The sequence below is a fragment of the Delphinus delphis genome, chromosome 10 (assembly GCF_949987515.2).
Source record: "Delphinus delphis chromosome 10, mDelDel1.2, whole genome shotgun sequence".
NCBI lineage: Eukaryota > Metazoa > Chordata > Mammalia > Artiodactyla > Delphinidae > Delphinus > Delphinus delphis.
The window spans coordinates 78,453,013-78,471,482 of record NC_082692.2 but is presented as its reverse complement, the minus strand read 5'-3'; the positions used below and the strand labels follow the sequence as shown (position 1 = coordinate 78,471,482).

The following is an 18,470-nucleotide window of genomic DNA, read 5'->3' as shown; positions in this document are numbered from 1 at the left end:
GAGAAAGGCTCTTGGCTCTCCCTCTGACCCCTCCACACCTTTCTGAGCATCTGGGCCTTGCGTTCCTCATTTGTAAACAGAAGTTGTTCAATTAGTCTCTCCGAAGGCTGTCATGGAAGCACTCAAAGGGTTAAAAATTCTCTGCAAATAATAATGCCTTGCCACAGAAGTGCCTGTTCATTATAAATGAGGAATGGAAGGCAGGCAGCTAGCAGGGAACATACGTACGGTCCTTGTGGTTTTGATTTACCTTTTTTTTCTTTTTCCTTTTTCTGGTTTCCTCTTTGGTTTTGATTTTTCTGAATGTGTTTGTTGTTCAGGAGTGAGAGGCTGTTCTCTGGTTGGAGTCAGGTATGCCCTCTGTAGGTTGTTATTAGGGCTCGGGGGTCAGATTGATCCTACTTTGAATCTCTGTTCTGCTGGCTATTTCAGGTATACTTTGAACATGTTGCTTAAACTCTCTGAGCCTTTGTTCTCTGGAAAGTGGGAGTGATATTTCCTTTCTCGGATGACTGGTGTGCGAATCTGGGCTCGTGCGTGTCAGGTGTAAGCAAGTCAGGTGCTGCGCGTCCTGCTCCGGTGCCTCCACGCTAATCCTGCTTGCCCTTATCCGGCTTCACCATTCTTGTTTTGCGTCGCACTTAGCATCTTTAATGTGCTATTGTATATGATCGAATGATTTGTTATGTTTGTTGCTTATTGTTTGTTTCTTCCCCTCTGAGAATATAGGTTCTGTGAGGGGAGGGATCTTTATTTGTTTTCGCTGGGTATCAGTAGTGCCTAGAGCAGTACCTGGCAGATGGTAGGTACTTGGTGGTTATTTGCTGAATGACTAAAGAGGGCCCGAAGCCCTCGCCCCTTTCTCCCTCCTGTTCTGGCTTCTACTCGGTGAGACTCATTATTAGATCTGGTTCTTCAATTCTGTGTTTTGCTTTCGTCTTGTCTTTGTTCCTTCTTCTGGAGCTTCGGAGTTCATTAGATTATGTCCATAAATGAGTTTCACTGATGAATATTCTGCAGACTGCATTTAGAAAAAAAATCTCTACATTTTGTTCTAAAACTATGACTTTCTAGTAAAAAGCCATTAGTCACCAAAGAGCTTCCTGAACTTGCTTAAACACACTGAAACTTTTTTCTTCCCTTAAGTCATAAACTGACATAAAAAGTTTCGGAGGGAAAAAAAAACCCCAAAACCCTGACTGCTTCCCAAGACCCCTGACTTGTTTACAGTAGCTAATTAATTAAAGAGTTACTGTTAAAATGAGCTCAGACTATTTTTAAAAGCAATAGCCAGGGTTTGGATGAAGCTTCTCTGAGGTTGGAGATGCAAACCAGATCCAAGTGTGCATTCTGTCTGGGTATATCTTCAGTCGGATGAAAGGCAGGAAGTGGGAGAATCTGACAAGCCTCACTTGGCTGGACAAAACTGATTTTGTTTCTTTAAATGCATTTTGGTGTCAAAATTCAGGCCAAGACATTAAAAGAATAGGGACAAAAACCGACTGATCATCTCAATAGATGCAAAAAAGCATCTGACAAAATCCAACACCCTTTGTTGATAAAAACACTCAATGACTAGCATAGAAGGAAGCTTTTTCAACTTAAAAAAGGAAAGTTACCAAAAAACGCACAATTATGTAATACTTGATGGTGAAGGATTGGATACTTTCCCTTAAGGTCAGGAACAAGACAGAGAGCTCCACACTTGCCACTTCTGTTCACTGGAGGACCTAGCCAGAGCAGTAAGGCAAGATAAAGAAAAAAATCAGCATTAGATTGGAAAGGAAGGAGTGCAACGGTCTCTATTCACAGATGATGTGATCTTGTATATAGGAAATCCTAAGGAATACACACACACACACACACACACACACACACACACACACTATTTGAACTAATAAACCAGCTCAGCAAAATTGTAAGATACAAGATCAAGGTACAGAAATCATTTGTGTTTCTCTACTCCACAATCTGAAAATGTAATTATGCAAACAATGCCATTTACAATAATGTCAAAAAGAATAAAATACTTGGGAGTGAACTTAACAAAAGAAGTGCACAACTTGTACCTGAAAACCACAAAATATCATTGAAAGAAATTCGAGTAAACTGAAATAAATGGAAAGACGTTCTTTGTTCATGGATTGGAAGACTTAATATTGTTACGATAGCAATACTCTCCGAATTAAAGATTCAGTGCGATCCCTGTCAAAATCCCAGCTTGATATTTTGCAGAAATTGGCAAGCCAACCCTAAAATTTATATTGATAATTCAGGTGTCAGGGGCCCAAAAGAGCGAAAATAATTTTTTAAAAGAAGAACAGAGACTGAGTGAACTGATGAGGATGATTATAATTTTTGTGACTTTCTGTTTGAATTTAAAAAAAAAAAAAAGAACAGAGTTGGAGGGCTCACACTTTACAATCTCAGAACTTACTACAAAAAACTACAGTAATGAAGACAGTATGGTACTAGCATAAGGATACACATATAGATCAATGGAATAGAATTGAGAGACCAGAATAAACCCTTATATTTATGATCAATTGATTTTTGACAAAGGTCAATGCAGTTGAATGGTGCTGGGACAGTTAGATAGGCACATGAGGATGAAGTTGGACTCCTACTTCATGCCATATACAAAACGCAACTCAGAATGGGTCATAGACTCAAGTATAAGAGCTAAACCCATAAAACTCTTAGATGAAAATACAAGAGTAAATCTTAATGACCTTGGGTCAAGCAACGGTTTCTTAAATATGATACCCAAAGCATAAGGAACAACAAAAAAAATTGGGCTTCCTCAAAACCAAAAACTTCGGTGTTTCAAAGGACGTCATCGAGAAAGGGAAGACAGCCCACCAAATGAGAGAAAATTTTTACAAAGCATATAGCTGATAAGGGCTTGTATCCGGAAAGTATATAAGGAATGCTTTCAGTTCAACAATAAAAAGACAGTTTTAAATGAACTAAAGATTTGAATAGCCATTTCTCCAAAGAAGATACATAATAAGCACATAAAAAGATGCTTAACATCATTAGTCATTAAGGAAGTACAAATCAAAACCATTGTAAGATACCACTTCACACCCACTAGGCAACAATCAAAGAGAAAGACAGTGTCAAGTGCAGCAAGAATGTGGAGAAAATGGAGCACTCGTTCATTAACAGGTGGGAATGTAAAAAAGAGCAGATATTTTGGAAAACAGTTTGATAGTTCCTCAAAATGTTAAACGTAAAGTTACTGTATGACCCAGCAATTCCATTCCTAGGTAAATACCCAAGAGAATTGAAAACATATATCCATACAAAAAACCACGTACATAAATAAAGCACCATTATTCAAAAAAACTAAAAAGTGGAAACAATGCAAATGTCTACCAGTTGATAAATGGATAAACAAAATTTAGTTTATGGAATATTATAATGCAATAAAAGGAAATGAAAGATTGACACATGCTTCAACATGGATTTATCTTAAAAACATCATGCTGTGTGAAAGAAGCCAGTTTCAAAAGACTGCATATGGTAAGATTCCATTTATGTGAAATTTCCAGTACAGGTAAAACTTTAGAGACAGGAAATAGATTAGTGGTTGTCAGGGCCTGGGGGGAAGGGAAGGTGGGAAGTTACTGCTAATGCACATGGAGTTTCATTTGAGGGTGAAGAAAATGTTCTAAAATTAGTGGTGATGCTTTCACATCTCTGAGAATATACTAAAAACCAATGAATTGTAGACTTTAAAATGGAGAATTTTATGGTGTGTGGATTATATCTTCACAAAGCTGTTGTCAAAAAATTCAGGCATATGGGGATTAGAATTCTGGGCTGTTTCATCAGTTTTATAAGGTGCTCCTGAAGCTAATACTGAAGGTCAGAGTACAGGTACAACAGCTTATTAAAATTATTTCCTCCTTTATTTTTTTCCTTTCTTTTTATTTTACTGGTAGAAGCTAGAAATGCTCTTGTGTTGCTGACATCAGCGTTTTTATTGCTTCATCATTTTTGTAGCCATGGAAAAGGGAACAGATGGTAATCTCAAAAGAGAAATGTTTTATCTGGGGGAGAGAATTGTTATCTTTGGCTGCTATCTTTTGAAATAATTCACATGCATGATCCTCTTGTATATTAAAAAAAATGCTACCAATGTGGGGTAATTTGGGGTTTCTAATTAGAATTTCAAACCTACAAGTACCTTTAGTGGAGGTGGAAATGTCTTTCCCATGAGATCTTAGGGTCAGCTTTGTTTAATGGGCAAAAATATTTTTGCTCTTCTTAAAGAAAATCTCACCTGCAGTTATTTTTATAACCACTTCCTTTTCCTAAGGTCTAGAAACCTTTTATAAAAAGGGAATGTTGTCACTATTTGTTAAACCTACTGGTAATATTTCTGGTCTGCATATGTATTGTGTATATTTAATTACTCTTCCAGTCAAGGAAATTGTGGTCAAGGTCCATATCTAGTGTTCTACCTAGTAAAATAAAAGGTGTTCTGACATTCCTCTTGGGATACTGATGTAGAAGAAGAGGTTGCAGTCCATGTTTAAATACCCTTAGCGTGCTTACCTGGTGGCCTCTGATGGCTCAGGACGTTCCCAGGTACGCAGTGCCACGCCTTCTACAAAGACAGGCGTGCTGTGGAACTCTCCTTCAGATGCCAGAAGCCGGTTGCCAAGGAATGTGTTTGTGGTTTGGGATCCAAGGGCTGGTGAGTGGCCGGCCAAGTGAAAAACATGGTTTCTTTTGCCTTCCTTCTCACCTCCCGCCTTTGCCGCTTGCAGGAAGATCTGTCTGCACTGCAAGTGCCCTCAGGAGGAGCACATGGTGACGGTGATGCCCCTGGCGATGGAGAAGACTGTCAGCAAACTCATGTTTGACTTCCAGAGGAACTCGACCTCGGATGACGACTCAGGCTGTGCCTTGGAGGAGTACGCCTGGGTCCCGCCGGGGCTGAAGCCTGAACAGGTACCGTTCTTGACAGGAGGGCATTTGTGGGGTTGGTTTTTACCTTTGTCTTACCCATCCTTCCTCATTCTGGTTCAGAAGGGAGAGTTGACTTTGCTGATTCAGAGAAGTGGGGCTACATGGGATGAAGATATCTGGGGCCCCAGTGGGAAACCAGAAAGAGAAATGAAACTGAGCCTTGGGTGGGCCATGGCTAATTCATTCTGTATTGCCATTTTTAACCAAATCTTTTTTAACCAAAAGATTGTCTAGAAACGTCTAGAAACATTAGATAATGAAACTTCATTTTTGGAGAGGGAAGGGACGTTCTACATTGGCCATCAATCTTAATGTTAAGATTCTTTGTAAGGAAATAAGGATTTACCTTATTCTTCCCAGTGATCTAATGCTGTGTTCAAAGGTTTGGCCTGGCTTTACAAAGAAAGACATTGACATTTCCTGAAATATTTTGGCACTGCCCACAGACTGTAAATATTATTAACTTGGTTAGATGAACTTGGTTTCTTTCGTTTCACTGCATTTCTCTCAGTGATATACAGCTTCTGCTTTGCATTTCTTGGTACTTGGAATTTTCGCTTCCACGAGCCTCATGTTGGTTTAGAAGCCCCTCCTGTAAGCTGGATATTGTCGTGATCTTCCCTGTGCGTCTCTGAGACACAGGTTTATCAGAATCTTAAGTGTGCGACCACTATACCCTTCCTCTGACACAAGAAGTTTCTTTCTCTGGAGATCTTCTCTATGTCTGACAATGTTTTGAAGCTTAAAAACCCTGAAATGTGAAGTCAGGAACTTGAGATGTGGTGATGCTTTTAGAAAAGGTTCTTTATGGTTAGGGAAGACCTAAGAATTCGCCAAGAACTTAAGGATGGGACCCTGATAACACCTCTTTGGTTAGCCATTTCTTGTCTATGGCCATACCACCCTGAATGCACCCGATCTCGTCTTCCATTAGCCATTTCTTCTTCTTCCTTTCTTTCTGAGGTTGTAAATTAACAGATGAAATCAAGCACACAGGCAGGATTTGTTTAGCCAGCAAAGGATTGTTTAAATTTCGAATTAGTCACTAATACTTAAAAATTACTAACACTTAAAAATTAGGAAATTTTAATTTTAAAGTTTAAAATCTTACTCTTCAGGGATTTGTGTGCAGGCCATTGAGTTGAGCACTAGTACTTCTTTCCAGGAAGTGTTGAGAAAGAATGCCTCTCCAAAGTCACCCTAGTCTCCACTAAGCCCTTTTGTGTTAATCTTCCTACGCCCCACAGGCACTTCCGGTTTGTGATCTCTACTCTGATTCTTACTAGGAAGAAAATGTCTTAGAACAGAAACATTCACAGAAAATAATCTGCATGAGAATTGAAGGGACTTCTGTGTTGGGTTATCGGCAGAAAGAAAGAAGTGTGTTCTCTCTTAGTTTGTAGGTTAAGGTTATATCTTGATTTTCTTCTGTTCCAGTAAAGACTGTATTATTAAAGAGTAAGTTGAAGAAGAATGAGAGTATTTGATTGAGTTTGTCTGGAAACTCAGATGAGGTGGTGGGTGACTGAATATCTGTGTTTGACATCACGATTCTACTGGCAGTCCTTGAGCAGTGAGTTTTCACACCTCGATACAGCTGTGAGCTTGTTTCGTTTTCTTGCTAACCTCATTTCCAGCAGCTTCTAAGAGACCCACGCTTCTTTTATTCACATTGCTTCCTGCTGAGTTGGGCCCTGAAATTCCAAAGTTAAGCTATTTTCAGTTCCCTGCTTAGGTAGATTCTTTTCTAAGGCCATTAAATATCATTCTATGATGTTCATATTCAGAGAACATTTTCTACTGCCCCAAGAGAACAGGCAGTTGCAGAAGCTAAAGATCTTGGTTACATTCACCAATTCCAAAAGCAAGTGCTTACGTATTTTTGAAGGCCACTCGCCTCATCCAAAGTGAACGTCTTTGGAAAACAAAATGACTTTCTTTGATTTGTTTTGAAAGAAAATGTTTAATGCTAGGACTTCCCTGTGGGCGCGGTGGTTAAGAATCCGCCTGCCACTGCAGGGGACACGGGTTCGATCCCGGGTTCGATCCCTGGTCCGGGAAGATCCCACATGCCAGGGAGCAACTAAGCCCATGTGCCACAACTACTGAGCCTGCGCTCTAGAGCCTGTGCTCGGCAACAAGAGAAGCCCACGCACCGCAATGAAGACCCAACACAGCCAAAAAAAATTTTTTTAATAAATAAATAATAAATTTAAAAAAATGATTAATGCTATTAAACAAGTGGTTTGAATTATGTCAGATGGCAGGATATTCCCGTCTCTTATAACTGTATTTTTCTTTAAATGGTTTTCTCTATTCCCTACACTTACTCAAACGTATATGATACAGATGATTAGAAAGGAAATCGTTCTCCAGAGAGAGACTGTCTCTTTAAGCTGTTTGAAGGGCTCTATATTTGTCTAATAAACTATGGATCTGTATTAAAGGTGTTTCAGGGGATCATGTTGCATGAAAAAAATGGTCTTCAAATTTTTTAATTATGAGATCTTTTAAAGTCTGTTATTAATGGAACTGATTATAGGTTTAAAGATTTTTTAAAAGCTGCCTAGTAGCTTTCAGAAAAATTTGAGACCCTAAATGCCTTTTACTAATAAAAATTCTGATGTTTAATACGATGTTAGTGGTCTCTGTTTTGAGAAAAACCATTTTTCTATCAAGAGAAATTACAGCTTTGTGCTGGAGGAGAAATAGTCCAGACAAGTTAGGATTCCAAGTAATGTGTTTTCATTCTTGTCAGAAACCTTTCATTGTATTCCCTGGTCGTGGGGTTGGTAATTTGCCTTCAGGTGACACTCTTTATTATTCTATTTCTTCTGAGAAATGCCTTCTTCAGTTCAGTATAACATGAACGAAAGTTACCTCCGTTTTAGGGAGGTGTTCTTGAACACCGGCACTTAATTTTATAAAAATCCATTAGCTGCAAAACGCAAGCTTCTTAAAATAGTGTGGAAAATGATAAATATAACAGTCGATGCTGGAAAAGAAAGGCTTCTCTCTTGTATTTTTTAATGGCTGGACTGAAAACTGATCGGAGAAGTTGCCCAGATCCTTTGCCTCTGCTCGCTGCGAATGAGGTGTTTAGTATTATCTAGAGAGCCCTGCGGAGGCAGAGCAGAGAACTGGAGTCTTCCCTGATTGACCATCTGAAGTTATCTATAAGGCTCCAATTTCTCTTCAGGCTTGAGCAATTCATCGTATGTGCCCTGTCTTCTAGAGATGCTATGGTGATACACTTACAGTAGATAATACTTTAGGAAGAATTTGGAAATTATTTAACAAGCTTTAAGAAAGGAAAACGGTGAGCAGGGTTTCTCAATCTCAGTGCTGTTGACATTTTAAGCTGAATAATTCTTGGTGTCGGGGCGGTCCTGTGCATTGTAGGATGATTAGCAGTGTCCCTGGCCTCCACCGACCAGATGTCAGTAGCACTCACCACCCTCTCCCCGCAACGTTGGGGTGACCAAACATGTGTCCAGATATTGCCCATTGCCCCTGGGGGATGAGCCGGGCACCCCAGTTGAGAACCACTGGGTAAAAGTAATGGTAGAACCTGGAGGACATGTCAGCACAAGTCGGGCCCAGTCAGAACAAGAAAAGGATGACTCAATTCAGCAAACCTTTATTTGAGCACCTACCAGGTCCTATCCCTGGTGTTATAGCTGCTGCCTTGAAAGGAGGCTGAGTGTTTGGCAGAGTGAAGAAGGCGATCCCACGCTGCTCAAGCAGAGGCCAGTGCTCTCCGAGGTGGATCCTGCCATCCTCCCGAGAAGTCAAAACAAGAAGTGAAATGGTGTGAGGGACAGGTGACAGGTGGGTCACCATTTGTCCTCCAAAACAGGAATAGCTTTCTCCTTCTATAATGGGAAGACTTGCCCATTGAAAAAAAGGGAAAGATAAGAAGAAAGAAAGCAGATAAAAATCACTCATAATTCTCCCAACCAAGGAAAATTGTTTTCCAACCTTTTTTGCATGTGTGTAACAAGTATATATATGGGGTACATTTCTGTTTTGTTTTGGACAGAAATGTGATGATGCTGTCCACTTATCCTGAAATTTTTTTCAGTTTATGTATCGTGAACTTTTTTTCTGCGTTTTTTTCTATGTTTAGACCCAGATCATCTTTGGGAGTGGCTGTATAGTTCTCCACTGGTAGTTACTAGCCTGTAGTGGCACCACCCACCACTAGGGCGTGCTTGGAAATGTATGTTTAGAAGCGGGGGTTGAGGGGTGGGGGAACTTCCCAGGCGGTCCAGAGGTTAAGACTTCATCTTCCAGTGCAGGGGATGCGGGTTCGATCGCTGGTCAGGGATCCCACATGCCTCGAGGCCAAGAAACCAAAACATAAAACAGAAGCAGTATTGTAACAGATTCAGTACAGACTTTAAAGACGGTCCACATCAAAAAAAAAAAAAAAAAACTCAGAAGCGGGTAGTTATTGTCAAAATGACTAGGGAACCTCCACTAGTATTTCAGTGGGTGGGGGCTTGGGATGCTAAACAGCCTGAAAAGGATCAGACGATAGCGCTGGAAGGAGAATTGACCCCTCCCAAATGCCAAGAGTACCACCATGAACTGAAAATTTATTTTTGAACGTGTGCAGCCTTGGTAGCTTTTCTCTATATTAAGTAAACGGGAGCAGCCACCCTTTCTGTACACTTGCTTGCTCGGCGCCTTCAGCACGATTCCTAGAGGTGGATAGGTCACGTGCAAACCTCTTTAAGACTTCTGATTCATTGTGCCAAACTGCCCTCCGGAAATGTGACCGGTGCGTCCTCTGGGTGGATAGATGTCATTGGGTACATGAGGATATGTTTTTTTTTTATTAGTGCTTCTACTCCTGATCCTTGAAAATCTGAAGAGACCATCAGATTGCTTCTCCTGAGCTGAGTGTCCTTTTCATTGATGTTTTGGATACTCCAGGTATCCATGGAGGGTTCTCAAATGTGGATGTCACCAAATGTTAGTCATTTTACCTTGACCTTAACCGTTTTTTTGCACATAAAAAATAGCCATTGGGTTATTTGTCTGGAACTCTCAACGTTCACTTCAAACTATTGCAGGAAGGATGAAGAGTGGATACTAGAAGTAATTGCCCAATTTTGGGCTTTCAAAGCATTCTTCCATATGTGGCAAAATAGACTCTCCAGTACTACCTAAAGATGGGGCTGAATTAGCTGGTTTTGAGCCCTGTGAAACTCTAAAATCTATTTGCTGAGGGTACCTAAAATGCTTTATTTGGCTTTTCATTTTAATTTGATGACTGTTACTCATCCATCAGATGTCAGATTAACTGTGTCTCCTCAAGGAGTCTCTCTGGCCACCCCACTCTCCCAATACAAGACTAGGTCTCCAGTCCCACGCTTTGTGACAGTCCCCGCAGTTTTCCTTTCTAGTGCCTCTCAAACTTGTACTTACTTAGCAGCGTAATTTTTTGTTTAATATTTGGCTCCCCCACTTTGCTTTAAGATCCAGGAGGGCGGAGATCTTGTCTGCTTTGTTCTTCGGGAATTTTCCAGCACCTAGCACAGCACCTGACATGTGGCAGGCACCCCACCACTATTTGTTAAGAGGCAGGCAGGTCACCGGAATCCTCTGCAGAAGCAGAGATGTTCAGGGTTGCATCACACAGTGAAAAGATAAAGGTCTTTTAAATGTTTTTCTACATGAAGAACTAGTCTGTATCCATTATTCCTGCTCCCTCTATTTCTCTTAAAAGTATGTATTCTAAGCACATTCCCCTAATAATCCCAGCTGCTTCAGAGATGTCTTAGGTTGCAAAGGGGCAGGAGATGGGTGGCATCTTAGGAAGGACTGTGCAGCAGCACAAACCTGTGGCAGCACTGCCAGCTCCAAGGCTCAGGGTCTGGAACATAGTGTGAGGAACCAAGGGTCTGGCAGAAGCCCTCTGTGTTTCCAAACCAGAGGACCATTTGTGTCACCATAAAATTTGGAGAACCCATTGGGAGGCACAAGGTGAAGGGGAAGCAGCATAGTCCAGTGGGAAAGAGCTTCACTTCCAGAGTCCAGTAAATCTGACTACTGCTCCATCCCTTTCCGACCTCAGGAGAGTTGTTCAGCTTCCAGGAGCCTCAGTTTCCTCCTGATGATGATGATAATGTGGAGAAAATTCTTAAACTTTCATTGAACACTTGTTATGTGCCCACCACCATTTTCAACTTTTGTGTGCATTACTGTATTTAATTCTTATAACAACCTTATTCGGTAATTATCATTCCTGTCTCTGTCTTAGAAGTGAGTAAAGCAAGGCTCAGAGAAGTGGAATAACTTACCTGAGGTCACACAGCTAAGGAGTAGCAGAGAGGGATTCATTCTCAGATACCCTGAGCCAGGAGCTGATACTCTTAGACCTTGAGAGCCCAGGTCTGATCTGGCCCTGAGTGAGGGAGTGTGTAGAAAGTTCCCAGGGCAGTGTGTACACATAGTAGATGCTCAGTAAAATGATTGTTTCCTTATCACTCTTCTTGTGAAGCTATAGTAAGTGTTGCTGATTACTACTGCCCTGAGCAGGCAGGAAGAAGCGGGGAAGGAACATAAGACTGTCCAGGGCAGAAGAAGGTTATGTTGGGTGGAAAAAAGACATTAAACATAGGGTTAACCAGAATCCAGGATTGCTTCTCAGCCTGCTCAAAGGCTTTTAATCAAATCATCTTGATTGTGCTGCTCCGGGAGCCTTTCTGTGCTCCAGGTTCTCTGCTGTGGGATTGTCATAAAGGTGCAGCTTCTTTGTAATGAAGTTCTGGCCCCACTGAGCCAGAGCAGCTTGGACAGGGGACCAGACGGAGCCCCGTGACTCTGAAATATCCAGGGTCCCAAGCGGGCTTCGGGGGCTGTCTGCTGTAGAAATGAGGTCTGCCGCCCCCTTCCTCGGTGCCTGGGGTCACCTGCAGCATCACAGTCCCTGGGCCTGGGAGGAGTGAGTGAGCCCCCAGGGAGTTTTCTGTAGGCCGCTCAGAGTGCAAAGAGAACCTCCCCACAGAGGAGAATGGCCTATACTGAGGATCTGCAGGACAGCCGGAAGCGTGGCTCCTTGCCCTTGCCTCTCTTCCTTCGCCTGTCCCAGTCTCTTTAGCAGCCATCTCCAGTGGGTGGGCTTCATGGCAGCTCTCCACTGCATTGTACGCCCCTGGTCCGAGTGGAAGAATGAGTCAGAGCTTACGCTGGAGAACGTCGTGACAAAGGAATAGCGATTGGGCTCTTTCCGTTCCTTCCTTCCCTTAACTCCTGTGTACCTGCTCTGTGTCAGGCACCGTGCTAGACACTGGGGGTAAAAGAGTAACCAAGATCACTGAGGTTTCTGCTGCACTGTAGTTCTAAGTGGAGGTGTTGGAGACCTGTACCTTAGAAAACAAGTGACTGAGATAATTCAACATTGTGATTTTTAAAATGATGCTAATAGTAGTGCTATAAACATTTAATGAATTCTTCCATGTGCCAGGCACTGTCCTAGGTGCTTTGGGAGTTACCCTAGTGCTTTGTCTCGTTTAATTTATACTGTGGAGGAAATGCAGTAGCTTCTGTGATCATGGTTGTGGGCCGGAGTGTTGGGGACCGCGGGGATTAGCTAATTTAGATTGATCGGTCAGGAGCAGACTCTCTGGGGCGGTGGTCTTTGAGCTGCTACTGAATGACATGAGGAAGCCCGCCCTGCAAAGATCTGGCTTGTGGCAGAAGTTCAGGGATTTACGTGAAGCTCAGAAGTAAGATGAAATCCGTACCAACTTTGTATCTGCACACAAAATTTGGGGAGAGTGTCGTTGGATGGTCTGGGGAGAAATGAACAGGGCCCATGCGGTGTCGAGCTCTGGCCAAGGTAGCCACGGACATGAGGGCTGGGTAGTCCCACTGCTGTCCCTCCCCCTGGGAAATCGAAGGAGCCCCCATTACCCTTCACCTTGATGTTTCTGCCTGCGGACAGAGATAAGGCAACAGAGATCCCCCGTTCAGAGGCGACTAGAGAGGGAACAAGGAACCTTCCCCATGCCAAGGGCATAATGCACAATTTACGTACGTTTCTGTCTACCCCTCTTGTCATATGCCCTACCTCCTAAAATGTGAGCCTGTTGGAGGGGGAGACAGTGTCTTGCTCACCACTGCATACTTAGTGCCTAAAATAATGTCTGATATGTTATTCAATAAACATGTTATATGAATAAACAGTCCCATTTAATCCTTGTATAAAATCCTCCACTTTCCCACTGAATACCCTGCAGCTCAGAGAAAATCAGTCTTGACCAGGATGTCACAGCTAGTAATGGGCAGAGCCCGGATTCACAGCAGCCTTATTTGGGCTTCTCTTCCTCCACACCCACCCCGCCCCCTGCCCCCGCCTTCCACGCTGATCCACCCAGGATATCAGATCCGAGGGAGCCAGCTTGGCATGTGTTGGAGGAGGGAGCGGCGTGCATCACACTAGGCTCTTTCATGCTCGGGGGAGGGAGGTGGCTTCTCATCTCCAGTTGACCCTGGTGACCAAGGAATTCCTCTTTCCCCACCTCCAGTTTCCCCATCGCTGCAGGAAGTAGCATGGTTCTACCTTCAAAGACTTGTTTCCCCATCAGCAATCTCTTTATCTCTGGCTCTTCTCAATCTCTCATCCTGGCTGGGAGCCCGCTTGGTGACAACCAAATTTCGTCTTCTTCCTCCAGTGGCCGTCGTGTTCCTAGTCCTGTGTCACATACCTGGGCACTCAACAGTGATATTCATTGAGCAGGTATTTATCAAGTGATGACTATATTCCAGGTACTGCGGGAACAGCCATGAGCAAACAAGTATCCTTGCTCTTAGGGAGCTGACAGTCTAGTGGAGAATACAGACAGATGAACCACTGAATGAACAATGCACTTTCAGAGAGTGATGTGTGCTGGGAAAGCAACAAAGAAAGGGTGATGTGATTTAGAGGCAGGGTTGGCCAAATTTTACTGTAAAGAGCCAGATGGTAAATATTTTAGACTTTGTGGGACATATAGTCTCTCTCGCAGATACCCAACTCTGACGTTGTCATGGAGAAGCAGTCATACACAACACATAATGAATGGGCATGGCCATGTGACAATAAAACTTTATTCACAAAAACAGGCAGTGGGCCTGATTTGACCCACAGGCTGTAGTTTGCTGGTCCCTGATTTGGAGAATCTACTTTAGATTGGGGGAGGGGGACAAAGAAAGCCTGTCGGAGGAAATGACATCCGAGCTGAGTTGTTACTTAGAACGATGGTTAGATTACTCAGATTCAGCCTATTCCGGTGGTTTTCAAAATCTAGTTCCCATGCCTGCAACATGAGTATCATCTGGGAAATTACTAAAAAAATACAGATTTTCAGGCTCTGTCCCAGACCTACTGAACCAGAGCTCTGGAGGTGGGCCCAGCGTTCTCATTCAACAGGGCCTTCAGGTGTTTCTGATATAGGCCTAAGCTTGAGAACCGCTGCTCGTGGGCTACGGAAAACCAGCAGTGTTGGAAATACATGGAGCCAAATCTTGGCTCTACCGCATATTAACTCTATAACCTTGGCTGCCCTCAGCTTCAGTTGTCTTGTCTGTAAAATGAAGAGACTTTTATGCCGAAGTCTAACGTAGCTGTGAAGGCTAAATGAATTACTCTTTAAAGAGCCTAGGAGATCTAGGCTGGCACATCGTAGGTCCTCATAAAATGGTAGCTGCCGTTGTCACCAGCCTCACTGGCTGGGTCTTCGAGACACTGATGCAGATTTGCCCATGGGCAGTAATAGAGGATGAGCCCCAGCATCTTCCCCGTGAGCAAGACGTCTCTCATCCCCAGCTTGTTGCCCCTGTCTGACATACCCTGAATGTGGCCTGAACACAAGGCTGTTTGTTAAAGGAGAATTCAAGATACTGTGAAAATTCGTTGACTGGTCCTGCTTCTTCAGCCCTCTCCTTGGTCTGTTAGCCCAGAAGATGCTCTGGTGCCTGCTGTTGCAGAATCATGAATTCTACATCTGTGACTCACCAGTGGGCTGGGGCCGCAGTGCCAGGCGCTCAGCTTCACCATTCACTTTCAGGCTATTGACAGTTTGTTCTTTTTATGTAAGAAGCTATTTGTACCAAGAGGGACAGAGGCTGGCAGGTGTGGGTGCAGGGAGAGAAGAATGACGAAGTAGTTCATCTCTCTAGGCCTGCTGGGTCGTTCTGGTTCATAGGGAGGGAATCTAATAACCCCTCTAAAAGCGCCACAAAAACCATCATTAGACTCGCCAGCCATTTGCTGTGTCATCTTCATTTCATTATTCCGTCAGCACATGCTGAGCTCAAAATGGAATTTCATGGCTGCGGTGAGACACATGGCTCTCCAACTGGATTGGATTAAATTTCTTCTGAGCTGCGTCTCTTGTGTTAGCTTTCACTGTCACTCACCCCCGTGTTCTCAGTGCTGTGTGAGGAGTGAGTGGGGAGGGGAGGGGAGAAGGAAGCTAGGAGGAAGCCTGAGTGCGTGCGGTCTCCTCCCGTTCTCAGGAAACCAGTCACGTGAACGATGTTCTGTTGATCTTGGCTCCAGAGATGCACTGATGTCATCGGATGGCAGTGGGAAATGTGCCTGTCTGTGCAACCTTCAATAAAATTGCCTGTTAATGAGCTCGTTTTCAAGAGAGCTGTCAGAGATGGGACCAGAATTGGGGTGTAGACTGGAGGGCCTCTGCCGGATGAAGTCAGCAGCAGGGTGGCCAGGTGCCACCAGCAGGGCCCTGTCAAGGCTCGTTTGCAGAGTGCAAGGCCTGGAGAAGCCAAGGCCCATTTGCAGATGTGGGAGGGGAGACCTGCCATTGGAGTTCCCAGTTTTCAAGGCAGATGGCTCCAACCTTTATAGTAAATGTGCTCCGGGATCCTGGAGATGAGGAGTGAGCCTCAGGACTTCGACATCCTGTAGGCGTTCACAGCTGCACACCCTTTCTGCTGACGGAGCAGCCTACGCTGTGGGCTGCTGCGACAGTTGATTTACTATCAAGACGATCCCCTCCGCCTTCTGACTCCTGAGACATTTTGAGCAGTTTCATGGGATGGTTGGATGAATCTACCATCAAGGCAACTAGTGACTACCTTCGTCCACCTGTCCATCTATTTGTCCATCCGTTCATTCATTCACTAGGGCATTCAGCCATGGATTCATTCAGCAGTTATTTATTAAGTGCCCGTGAAGTGCAAGCCCTTAGTCTAGGTGTGATTGCACTGTGGCTGTTTTCCAGGTCCAGTGTAGAACTGGAGCTGCCCAGGCCCTGTCTTGCCGTTGTGCTTTGTGTAGCATGCGGTTATTCACAGGCAGGTGTAGACAGTCCCTCTTTGAGGAAGACCCACACAGACTTCAGGCTTTGTGCTGGTGTCCCATGGCTTCTACCTTGTAAGTACCTATCCCCCGGAGCTCGTAGTGTCCAAGAGTATAAGCTTTGACACTGACTAACTCTGTGTTCACATCCTAGCTGTGTTGCTCACAAACATTGGCCAAGTTCATCCACTTCCATGAGCTTTCATGTCATCATTGGAAAAATAAGAATGTCATTATGCATCTGTAGCATGGTTGTGAGAATTAAATGAGACAGTGCCTTAAGCGTGGAGCTTTAAAAATGGCAGCTCTTAGCTTTCTTTTTAATAGCCCAAAATTGAAACAACCCAAATATCCATCAACAGCTGCATGGGTAAACAGATGGTGTTGTATCATAGAGAAGAATGCTACTCTATAATAAAAAGGAATGAACTCTTGATATATACAACAACATTCATGAATCTCAAAATCATTATTCTCGGGCTTCCCTGGTGGCGCAGTGGTTGAGAGTCCGCCTGCCGATGCAGGGGACACGGGTTCGTGCCCCGGTCTGGGAGGATCCCACATGCCGCGGAGCAACTAGGTCCATGAGTCATGGCCGCTGAGCCTGCGCGTCCAGAGCCTGTGCTCTGCAACGGGAGAGGCCACAACAGTGAGAGGCCCGCATACTGCAAAAAAAATAAAAATCATTATTCTGAGTGAAAGAAGCCAGACCATAAAAGTACATACTGTTTGATTCTATTTATATACAACTCTAGAAAATTTGAACTAATCTGTAGTGACAGAAAGCAGATGAGTGGTTACTTGGGGATGGGGAGGTGCAAGGGGAGAGAGTAGGAGGGAGGAACGACAGAAGGGCAGAGGAAGCTTTTGAAGGTAATAGGTATTTCGGTCTCTTGATTATGCTGATGCTTTTGTGGGTATATGTATATGTCAAAACTTACCAAGTTGTATACTTCAAATATGTGAAGCTTATTATATTTCAAATACCTCAGTAAAGCGAATGAATGAAGTTGCTCTTTAGCAAACAGGAAGGCAAGCATCTTTGCATGCCAGTGCCGGAGTCTTCCTAAGGTTTCATGGTTGCCTTAGGAAGTAACTGAGTCCTCTGACCAAGTACTGTCAGAAAGAAGTGCCTCAATATTAATTATGCGCACTGAAAACGGAGATTCGGGACAGAAATTCATCAACATCCAGATGGACGGCACTAAAAAATCGGTTCCACAGACTGGCTCATTTCATCATCTCTGTAAATGCTCTAGGACGGTGCCTAACATGTAGTTGGCACTCGGTGAGTAGTGGCGGTAGTTATTGCAATTAGAAAGACTGGTAAAAACTCAGTGATCGTATCTTGCTAAGGGAAGATAACTATTCAGGTAATTTCTGAACCTGTACTTCCTGAAGCAAAAGGATAAATTCATAACCTCTCAGCTTGGTAGGGGATCAGGGCTGCCATGTACGGTTGTACAGTTTGTATACTGCACAAAGGTGCCTGGCCAAGGGGTTGATTAAAGGTTGATATTCACCTGGGCTCTGGTGACTACCAGCCAGAGTAGGACATTTTATTTAACCTAGGACACCTTGCAATTTACTTGGGTGTGGTACAGGACTCTCTCTTCTGAGACTGGGAGCTTACTTTTCGTAATTTGTAGTTGGGGTGGAGGGGGGTGTCTTTTTCTAATTTCCATTACGGTACCAAAAAGTCTAGCAGCAACCTAGGAGGGACTGTAAACGTTAACTAGCCTAGCTCAATGATGACTTTCCATTCTTGCCCTGCAATCCTGGGGTCCTAGGAAACCTCCTTTCTGATTCTTGCCAAAGGGTATTAGGAATAAGAGGTGATATCCTCGTGTTCACTGGCATTGAGTGTTCGGTGGAGAGGAGGAGGTAGGTTATGATTTCCCGAGTTTTGATGGTCAAGATTTTGAACACTTAAGCCCCTTTTACTCTTCCTCCTCTTCTATCATTTTGCAAATCATTGCAAGCGTCATAACCTTGGACAGAGACACAGGCAGAGAAAGGAGTTGAAATGCCAACCAACTAATTTTGTCAGCCACTTGGCAACTCTGTTCATATTGTTTGAGGGAGAGGGTCAAGTCAAACTGTAAAAGTAAATTTGAGGTTGGACTTGTGCATGGTTTTGAAGCACCCATCCTCTCCTGGACCCCACTGC

At 43.6% G+C, this 18,470-nt stretch overlaps 1 protein-coding gene across 1 annotated transcript in view; it reads left to right on the top strand.

Annotated features, from left to right (window-relative positions):
• PRICKLE2 (prickle planar cell polarity protein 2) overlaps window positions 1–18,470 on the top strand; it is a 335,809-nt gene that overhangs the window by 235,412 nt on the left and 81,927 nt on the right. The window contains exon 3 of the mRNA XM_060021495.1: window positions 4,782–4,965. Coding sequence (XP_059877478.1) covers window positions 4,782–4,965 — 184 coding nt within the window. The remainder of the gene's footprint in view (window positions 1–4,781; window positions 4,966–18,470) is intronic.